This window comes from Battus philenor, unplaced genomic scaffold (genome assembly GCF_028537555.1).
Source record: "Battus philenor isolate CCGP_79_NKW_IND1 unplaced genomic scaffold, ilBatPhil1.0.hap1 SCAF_10, whole genome shotgun sequence".
NCBI classification, from domain to species: domain Eukaryota; kingdom Metazoa; phylum Arthropoda; class Insecta; order Lepidoptera; family Papilionidae; genus Battus; species Battus philenor.
The window spans coordinates 13,751,977-13,763,061 of record NW_027181662.1 but is presented as its reverse complement, the minus strand read 5'-3'; the positions used below and the strand labels follow the sequence as shown (position 1 = coordinate 13,763,061).

The 11,085-nt window shown below is 33.2% G+C and overlaps 1 protein-coding gene across 1 annotated transcript; it reads right to left on the bottom strand.

Annotated features, from left to right (window-relative positions):
• Window positions 1–1,006: 1,006 nt before the first annotated feature.
• ppan (Brix domain-containing protein peter pan) lies at window positions 1,007–10,347 on the bottom strand. The gene is made up of 10 exons (XM_068766701.1): window positions 10,056–10,347; window positions 9,512–9,664; window positions 8,143–8,313; window positions 7,074–7,196; window positions 5,822–5,883; window positions 4,495–4,648; window positions 3,974–4,074; window positions 2,990–3,118; window positions 2,317–2,423; window positions 1,007–1,380 (listed from the first exon to the last, which is right to left on the bottom strand). Exons 1-10 carry the CDS (start codon window positions 10,239–10,241, stop codon window positions 1,046–1,048), a joined length of 1,521 nt encoding a protein of 506 aa, XP_068622802.1. The 5' UTR covers window positions 10,242–10,347; the 3' UTR covers window positions 1,007–1,045.
• Between the last annotated feature and the right edge of the window lie 738 nt (window positions 10,348–11,085).

The window sequence follows — 11,085 nt, the reverse complement described above, 5'->3', positions numbered from 1 at the left end:
AGACGCCTTACATCACCTCAACCAACTAGTGGCCCAAACAACATACCATAGTTAAAAACTCATAAAAACTGCATTATCCGATCTCGAACGGGATTAATAGACAAATCTCATACGGACTAGACACGCCCAATCAAAAAGTCCCTCCGAAAAAAGACTCACAAGAAAGAACATCACGAGTAGAACCCATTAAAAGCTCCAGAAGATGAGACAACGGAAGCACCACGACGAGGTCTACTCCAACACTCGGAGGAACAATGTGAGGTACATTGTTCTAAACATAACTCCCAAGTAGTCCAATAGAACATCAAAACAAGAGTAGGAAGTAGGAGTAGAACAGAGGTTCATGTTTGACTCGCAGCTACCCTGAGTGAGAGCGGCAACAACTAAAAGAAATCTGAATTAATTTTATGATCTCATTCCAGTTTTATTAAAATAATTAGATAATTAAATGGTAAACCATTATAAGATAATTTAATGAAAAAATTTCTAATTAAAAAATAGATATGAAATAATTCCATAAAAAAAATATCAAAAAGTTCTAATTTCGTTATTAATATCGTCTTCACCATTGACAAAAAGACCCGTTGGAAGCAGCCTGCAACCAGTGACATCCATCCCAATGATCTTAACAAAGTTATCTGTCCACCTTGTGGGTGAACAATCTTGTCATCTCCGAGCTTGTCAGGCTGTGGTCTCCATTTCAGTTCTGCGAGTGACCTGCCCACTTCTACTAGCCAATCTGCTGACCAATCCAGGTCACTTACTTTCATCTATGGGTCTCCTCATTCCTCAAAACCTCTTGTAGCCATGGCTCGTTTAACCATGATGCCTTTTATTTCATGTAAATCCTCGATACATAAAAATAAAGAATTTCTTTGAAAAATAGGACTTAACAAATCCATTACAAATAAACAAAAAAACTTAATTAAATATATATTGCGATTTAGTACTTCTATTTAAAACATGAAGCAAACAGGACAGATAATAAATAAAAACATTTAAAATGTTAACACATACACTATTTATTGTTCAATTTTTACAATTATTATTTTCTGCCCTTCCCTTTGCTTTTACCCATTTTTTTCTCCCGCGACGGACCTTTACCGAATTTGTTAATTTTTCCGCCAAAAACTTTCTGCTTCCCCTGCCTTTGTCTACCCATGTCTTCCTTCTTGTTAAATCTTTTGCTTCCATCTTTGTTCTTAAAATTTCTCTTACCGTCATCGTTCTTATCGAATCTTCTCTTTCCTTGTTTCTGTGTGGTGTCGTCGTTCTTTTGATATTTTTTCTTTAATTTCTTGTCGAGTCTCATTTTCTTGAAGCCACGCGCCGGCTCATCGTCTGATTTGCGTTTCCTTGGCTGTTTTTGACTGAACAGATCTGTAAAACAAATTTGTCATATTAATATTGACACAAATACAAATGAATCACCAAGTGTGTCGTTGAATATGTTGTTAACCCCTTAACCTACAATGACGGGCAGAGCCCGCGTACGATGGTCGGGCCAGTGAATATTAGGTAAAATATTTGATATGCAATTACAGTCTGATGCAATAATTGTTTATTACAAAATGTTTATTTATACAAAAATGCAAAATACAAAATGTCCGTTATGTTTACGATTGGCCCGATCAGCGTGTTACACAAGTCGTGCGAAGGACTAACACGTTGCGCGAGCTTGCATACGATTTCGACCCAACATCTTCGAATCTAACTCGTAGGTTAAGGGGTTAAGCTGAAGAATGGTACACCAAACAGCTGTTTATCTTGTCTTCACTAAGATGGAAGATAAATGATACATGATGGTTGTTATAAGAAAAAAAATTGCAAGGAAACCAATCCACTTGGAGGTCGTTTATAAAAGAGAGCTCTGAAGGAGAAAGGGAGGGGGTTCTTTTAATTTGACAGGAGGTGAAAGGGAGGTCTGAGAAAATGTTATGATCATGTGATGTAATATTTTCAAAGTGAAAGTGCTTTGACCACATGGCGGGAAGGAACTTAGAAAAGTAAAATTGACGTTTTATATGAACGACCCCTTGACGGTAAGTAAAGGTAAAAAGTAAAGATGGTGGTTAGGGTCCGGTAAGAATTACATGGTGGAGGCCATTATAGTGTTGCCAAGAAGAACCAAGGTCAACGACGTAAGGCATCGTTGGACCTGAAAGTTCCGACCACAACAGGTAGAAGCGACGTGAGTAAGACCCCACACTAGGTAGACCGCCGACATAGAGAAGGTCGTATTAGAATTCTTTGGAGAAGGCCTATGTCCTGCAGCAAACAAAACGACAATAATTAATGTATTGTGTGCTCGTTTACCTTCTTCTGGCTCCGCGCCGACTTCCTTCCTGTAATAATCAGCGTCGTCATCCTCTGCTTCCATGGCACCATCTTCCTGGGTCTCGGCTGCAGCCAACTCCATCAACCTAAAACCAAATTCCATCTGGTGAAGGTAGTCTCACAATTTCTACTACAAAATGTAGAACACATGTGAGTCCTTTGAACAACGGTTTACTATTTCTCCAGAAATACTTCTATATAGTAAGAAATCTTAAATAAATACAATGTGAATACTTTAACCTATTCAAAGAGTTATATGTAGGGTAGACACATATTTTGTCACCACATTAATGTTAGAAAATAATAGTTGAGGGTAGATAAATATTTGTAAATCTTGTTGGTGGATATATATATAATGAAGCACTCGTTATATAAATGGGAACCCCCGGAGCATTCAATCTCTCAAGACAATGATCTGCTGTCAGTTGAATATGAGATTCTCCAATAATGTTTTATATTATAAAAAAAAAAAAACTACATTTGCTGATCACTCATTTTAAAAACACTACATCTATTTCTCCGATATATACATTAACGAACAGCAATGACTTAGTTGTTTATACTATTAATAACGATCATAAGTTATGGGTTCAACTCGCAGCTACCACATTAAATATAGAATATCATAATATAATTAGGTGTCATAGTATACCTTTGATTTTCGGTAATTTCCTTCTTCTTTATGATACCTTCCAGCGCTTTCTGTTTGAGTTCTTCTTTTTCGTGCTCCTTCCGTTTTACGTTCGCATCTTGCTGCGCTTTGCGTTTCTCTTTCAGACGTCTGTAAATGGGCAAAAAGCATCATGTAATAAAAACAACTTAGACATTATCAGTAAATTATCTATACAAATGTATAAAATTGGAGTGTCTGTTTTCTATATGACCGCTTTTTACTATATGCTTAAGATTTTATATCCGTCCTAATCCGTCTGTCTGTTTGTTCCGACTAATCTCTGAAATGGCTGGACCATTTTTGAATCGACATATTGGCAGGTAGCCGATGTAATAAGAAATAACAAAGGCCAGTTTTAATTTAGAAAAATTATTAAACAAAAAAAAAACTATATTTTGTTAAATTTCACGCGGACGTAGTCGCGGGCACAACTAGTTAAATATAATAATAGTAAAGTACGTAAAGAAATTCACATAACATTATATTCAAATTTCCAATTACATTCCTATCTAGAAGTAGGTGTCACTCCAACGACTGAAGTCATAACGCCATAATAATGCCATTAACATTTTAGAAGGCCAGATAAAATAAGTTTTCACAAATACAGATATATTTTAAAACGCCCAAACCATGACAAGTTCAATCGCCCATAACGAGGAGGTACCACCCCCCTTCAGACACTATAGTTTAGTTCATTAATACTATCTATGCAATTTAAAGGTTCGAATTCCAACTCACTTTGTGTAGTTATAGATGGTAAAAAAAATCATTAAATAAATCATTAGAATGTATGATTAAACTCTCATGTGTAGCAAATACTAGTAAACCCATTTATTTCCACTTAGATTATTCTTGCCTTCTAGATTAAAAATGTATGCTCAAAAGAATATTTCATGACGCAATACTTGTTACAAAAGAAAACGCGATAAGCATCACTGGCCATTACTAAAAATTTTTTTTTACCTCTTTTCTTCTCTTCTCTTCTTTATTAGCGCTTTCTCCTCTTCAGTCTTCTCCACTAGTTCATGGAATAGCACTTCTCCATCCATAAGGCCATCTTCCACCTATATAATATAAAATATTGGGATATGATAACAGAACGACTTATCTAGTTTATATATGTATGTATATATACATACATACATACACATATATAATTGGAAATGGGAAATAAAAGCTTTAGAGATAAATATAGCTCGTTTACAGACACTTTTTAAAACTTTTATATCTATTTCCAATCACTGTGTGAATAAATAACTAGAACTATTGGAATGCCTGCTACATGTCTATAACTTCTGACAGTACAAAGTCTGGAAGGCCAGATAATAAACAATAATTTTAATACCTAGTATTTTTTTTTGTACAGGGTATACCATACATTGATTAACAGCAAATGAGCATATACATTTACCCCATTTATAGCTTTTACACCTATAACCAATCATCCTGTATAAACCTTTGTGTTCTGTTCACATTTAACACACCTTAATAAGTTGCAATGTGATCCTTGGACCCAGTTCCACCAGTCGTATCGCCGACTTGGAGTTGAGAGCTGCTCCGCGAGATGCAAGAGTCTGCGGCAACGTCACCTGTGCATTTGGGTCATCCTCAAACTCACTCTCCGACATCAAGGCGGCTCTGAAATTTTGTTATCTGTAGTAAATATTACACTTATTGGGGATAGCCCAAACAACCAATAGTATCACATTAATCCCAGGTGCTGTCTCGCTCGCACAGTATCTGTACACGTTCACTTACCGATTTGTACTACGCAAAATGTATAAATACAGCGACAAAATAAAGAAGCCGATTGAAGCAAGTGAAGCAAACAACAAAGAAGCGTAGGAACAAACCAGAAGAGAATCAAGAACTAAATCGATTAGCAACAATAGACTAGCGATATTGAATACAGTATTTCTTAACGTTTGACGAACTTTTACTGAACACTCTATCTCCTACACACAGAATTCATACATGCTACATCTAGCGCCATCTATTGACTTGCGTATACATACGGAATATAGCTGTGTAAAATTTTTAATTATTTTATCTATATATATAAAAAATAACGAATAAATGTGTTGCCAGACGCAAAATTGGAGAACAGCACGACCAATTAGGTTAATCGACCTAGTTTAGGTTATCAGAAGGCGCTAAATAGCCAGCATTCTTTATTTCGTGCTTTTGACAGGTTCTTTTGGAAATCAACAGGGGGTGGCTGAATTAGATTAATTTCTGTTCCCATACACATATCCCATACATTATCACATGAGGAATATCTTTCGAGAAAAACTACACTTCTTTACTCTTACAAATCAGTGTAAATTAAAACACTTGTCTAATTTTAATAATTTTGAATTAAAACCAAGAAAATGGATTGTTAATGAGTTATTACACAAAAGAATATTGTTTACTATTAAACATGAACATAAAATTCTAATTTAGTTTTTTGTGTTGTCGTCGTTTCAGTTGCTGCCTAATACAAGTCTTGCTCGTCAATGCCCAATACAAGTCTTAGGTCTTTTCTAAAGATATCTATGGGGATACGTCAATCGCAGTGTGGTATTATCGTACGTACAGGACGCTGCTGCCCATTCTGTATAAACTTCTTTGTAAGCAGGGGCAATCTTATATAATTAATGCAAGTGTCAATTATATCAGATTATATCTCGGAAATCGAATCCGAAACAATGGCATGTTTCAGTCCTCTATCGCTAGGCAACCACTGTTCGGCAATTTTTATTTATTATTAAATAATAAATTAATAAATATATAGATTATAATTATACATAACATATCTAAGATACTTACTTATCGAAAAATTCTGACATGTCCTTGCATCTGTTCAGGTTAGGTATTTTGCCTTGTATCATCTAAAAAAAAAAATTAAATCTAAAATGATTATTATGATATATACACTATTATATATATTTAGAGGAATGTCAAAGAAGTCGTCAAATGGTACATAACTAGACGTATTAGTACATGAGGTTTTAATTTTCTAAATCTTCTTTTTATAAATTCGAATTATTTATTAGAATGACCCGAAAGTTTCTATCGACATACTTTATAGAAAAACTGAATGATTTCTGCCGCTCATACAAATGTTCAATGCCGGCATTGAACATTTGTATACTAGGTGGCAAAAGGTTATTGATAACAACAGTGAATATATTGTTGATTAGAAATAAAAACTTGTTATAAATGTAGTCGTGTGAATTTAACTTAAGAAAGCGACATTACTTTCCGGTCCCTATAATAATTCAGTCTTTAAAATATTAACTCATGAAAATTTTTATTGAGGTCTTCTCACGTGTTTTAAGGTGAAAGATTGAAGAATATAATCCTAGTATTTCTTTGATTTATTCCTTTTTCTATTCTTTTTATCAAATTGGACTCTTCTGGAATTCTTCATATGATATACAAGAATCCTATCAGTTATGATATCTAAAGTTCTTGCAATGGAACTTTTTAACTTAACTTCCTCAACACAACGCTTACAACATATAATAATAATTAAGCATCTTATTGGTTATATCATTATCTTATTCCAAGAAATAGTTTACATCTGGTAAAATTGTTAATAGATAATTAATTGAGTTATGTTTTAGATAGATGTATTATGCCTGGGTCCTGGATTCCTCTCAGGATGAAGACCTTCTCCAATTCCTTCCATGCTAGTCTATCTTTCGCTTTAGATATCCATTGCTTACAAACCACTCATAAATGTTATCTGTCCACTGTTTCTGCGGTCTATCAACACTTCTTTTACCTGCTGGGTTATGCCAAGTGGAAGTTTTGAAGGTTCATCTGTGAGACGGGCAACATGTCCTGCCGAATTCCATTTAAGTGTGAGGGTATGTGTAAGAACATTTGTATATGTGTATAATATACTCATATTAGTATTTATTTATTATTATCCTCGCTTTACTAAGTAAAAATGTAAGATATTGTGCAAAAATACTTGTGAGTTGTCGCTTGGATCATACAAGACATTGTTAAAGTATCAGTTTAACATACTGTTATGTAATTTTTTTTTATATGAAGATGATGACCAACTTACCTTCTTAGTACCTTTGTTGAGTCCGACGGGCACGGCGCGGATGACGTAGTGCCGCATGTCGATCAGCTTAGTGGCTGGGTTGTAGTTCATGAGCACACAACGACGTATGTGCTTCAGTTTTACCTGAAAGCAATTAATTTGTAGGAGCTACATTACGTCATTGTCAACAGCGCATCAAAAATGGAGATTTCACAAAAATATAATTCTCTATATAATACGAGCCAAAGAGATAACGCTACAATACTTCTCGACTTGTAATTGGCTGGCGATTTTTATTTATTAACCGTTTTTTTCATAGTTTAAAATTGGTATATGTAAGGTTAAGTTTGAATAAATATACATTCTTCGTACTTTGTGTTGTTATTACCTCCAAGAACTACCTGCCCTACAAGTAATTTCACAAATTAGAAATAATTTATATATAGGCCCATTCCAACTTGTTATCAACATCGTCGTCATGTCAGCCAATAGATGCCCACTACAAGTATTGCGTTGCTCGCATCCAGCGACTTGTTCTAGTGGAAGTACTACCAGCCGTCAGTTGCGTGAGTGATGTAATCCACCCCCTGTCAAACGAGCAATTCTTCGAGCTACCCATGTGATCTTGGTTCTTCTGCAGATCTCCTTTGCAGCAAAACTTCGAGCATAGCTCTAACCATTGCTCTCTGTGGACCTTGAGCCTTCTTGGTACATATTAAAATGCGACTTAAGAGACATTTTATATTACTTTTGGTAAATTAGAGGAAGTAACTGCAAGGTAAAGAAGGATGCAGAGCATCCTTCCTCAGTTACTGCAGGAGGGTGATCAAGAATGTAATCTTGAGGAATAATAAATTAAAATAGGGTCAGGTAAGCAATTTAAACAAGAATAAAAACATAGACAAGCAATACAAGGAACAGAATAATGTAATAAAATAAAAAAAATGTGAATTAAAATGTTGAAATAAATAAAAACCAAGGAACTATAAACTGTGTTAAATATACATCTGTAATAATAAAATAATAGACTGGAATGCATCATTACAAATAGACCATAGAAAGATAGGGTGAACATACATAAATTACATACCGTTGTTATATTAATAGTAGGAAACATGTTCTGGAACATTGTGGCCATTAACTTCATATGGTTGCCTTCTCCAGAAAAACTGTTGAGAACGATCAAAGGAGCATTTTTGAATGCCTTTGCCATAACATACTGCTTCCTGAGGGACGAGATTACATCTCTTGCCAAGCTGTACTAGAACAATAAACACAATTGGTATGTGGTATGTATCTACATATTTTAGCTGACTTAGTATAAAGAAAGAAGTACTTGTAGAAGAATCTTGATCAATTGAATAGAGCCAGAATGTGATTTTGTAATGTTAGCTGATTATTCTTAAATTTTTAGCAATATATCCCTTTTCTTAATTTTAATTTACACTGATCACTTATCATAAGGCTCTAGACTTGTATCCTCTACCCAGCAAAGGTACAACACTGTCCTGAGTAATCCAATCACCGCAGACAGCGACAAGCTGATACATGAAAAATAAACCTGACCACGAGTATTTTATGCATTCATGTTAGCAATGCCAAAGAGCCTTTGTGACATTCAAATGTATCACATTCTCTATAATGTGCCTTTTTAAAAATCTCATATTCAAAGATTGTTTAAATCAGAATAAAACTTTAAATTAACTTAATTTTTAGCCCAAAAATTATAAAGTTGGAGTCAATCTGTTCACTAGCTGTTGTTATCCATCCCACTTTTTCAACAAAGGTTCTTTCCACAATAACCTATTCTAAAACTTTATATAGATAAGTCGATAATGTCAAATCTCTGCTAAATGTGGTACTTTTAACAAAAATTAGAGGTGTTACCATTGATATAAACTGTTACTTTAGAACATATCTGGTAACCTTCCTAAACTATATATGCAATTATATTAAGATAAATATTTTTAATGACCAGATGGAATATTTTGGCAATAATATAGAGTTATTTGATATTGGACCTGCTGTTGCCCCCTTGAAAAGCTTAAGCAACCATAAGGAAATAGCACAGCACGTAATGTAAAATCTTAGAATATTACATTGCTACCATAACAAATACTGACTACTTACATTGTACGTCCAATTTATGCTAATGGCAAGATATTTAATTTAAGATTTTCTTTCAGGCACTAAAGTTGAATGATAATGCTTAGAACATTTAAAGCAAATGGGTAACTTTTTGATTGTTTTAAAACAACAGATTGTTTGGAAAAAGATGAATAACTTCAAAGCACTTCAACTTTTACACTTTTCCTATCATCTCATATATTATTTATACAATTAAATTAAATTTATAATTGTTAGAAATAGCTTAACTTTTTTTTTGAGATAATTATTATATTTTTGTATAAAATGACATATCACAGTATTTAATATATATTTTTAGAAAATGGTCTTACATTGTGTATCCTAAATGTCAAGGTAGGTCCACGAGGCAGTCGAGCGAGACGCATGTATGACCCCAGCTCGGACTCCGTGAAAACAATCATATGTGACACATGGAGGTAACCGGATACTGACAAAAAATCTTTTATTGTGTTTTTCTTTCTTTCCTGAAAAAGGGATAAACCATATATTAATATATCAAATTGACTTGAAATCATAACTTATATCATCTGCTGCTTACATAAGTCTTAAAATTGAACCTAGGCTACCTTTTAAAGCCAATCCAACTGGACAGCAGATAATTCTTTTAACAAGTTATTTTTTTTTATAAATTATGATGTTAATAAACTATGAAAGTAAATAAATTATTAATCAAATTTTATTATATATATTTTTTGCTGTTATTGTCGTGTTATAATATACCAAGAATTTTTTGTAGGATCAAGACACAAAAATGACTTTAATTATTCAGACATTTATAGAATATTGCTTAAAAAGTTATGAACGTGATATTTGTGTAGAAATTTGTAAAATGTAAAATAAAATATTGTTACAAACCTTTAGCTGGGACGCCGTAAAAGGTTCCATTATTTTCCTAAAATCCTTAGTCAAATCCATTAAATCCTTAGAGCATTTCCCTCTGTGAATAACAAAAGAATGAGGCGCCTTCACTAAATGTTCAGGTTCTAACGCCTCTTTTGTTGCAGCGTTCTTTTTAGCACATTTTCCTTTTCGCTTCCCCATTATAGATAATTCTAATTATCAGGTAAATTTCTTGCAGAAAATTTCATAAGCGGTCTAACGTAAACAAAACATGTGACTTTTAGGTTATAAACAACATGCTACTACTCAAAATGACATGACACATGACAACTACTTTCATAGATAATGAAAAATAACGTACCCGTGGGAGTATTATAATATATATATATTTTTTTTTAATTATATAATTAAACGCAATTGTATTTATATTCGCTAATAACTTTTGTAATTCATAGAGAAGAAGTAACGATATTACTTCTGACACAATGAATATTTATTAAATCAAAATACTTTTGCATCAAATTAATATAGCTGTTGTGTTAACGCTATAAATATATCTCTTGCTCACAAATTTAAAGAGAAATAAAATGCTTAAGTTTTACTAGTAAGTAGTACTAGTTTTAATTAATTAGAAAAAGTTTTATTTATATGACGTTCCACAAAACTAAAGAACCAGCAATATAAAGTCTATCGTTCATACTTTGTTATAGTTTATAAAGTATGTTACATACATATCGTATAATGAATCTGCTTACGTAGCATCAAGATGTCATGCAACCCTATCACTAGCATTCAAAGCATGGGAACACAAAGAGAACTACTGTTACGGAACTATGTGACCAGTATTGTTACAAGGAATAATAATATAAAAAATAAACTTTAAGGAAGACACTCCATTTTCACACTTCGAAGTAGACAGATTATTTAGCATATATGTATAATTTGTTATTTATTTTCACAATAAATAAATGTTTTTTTTCGAACCTTCAGTGGTAGCAATCGTAATTTATAGAATATCCATATAAACAATAAAGGAAAATAAAAA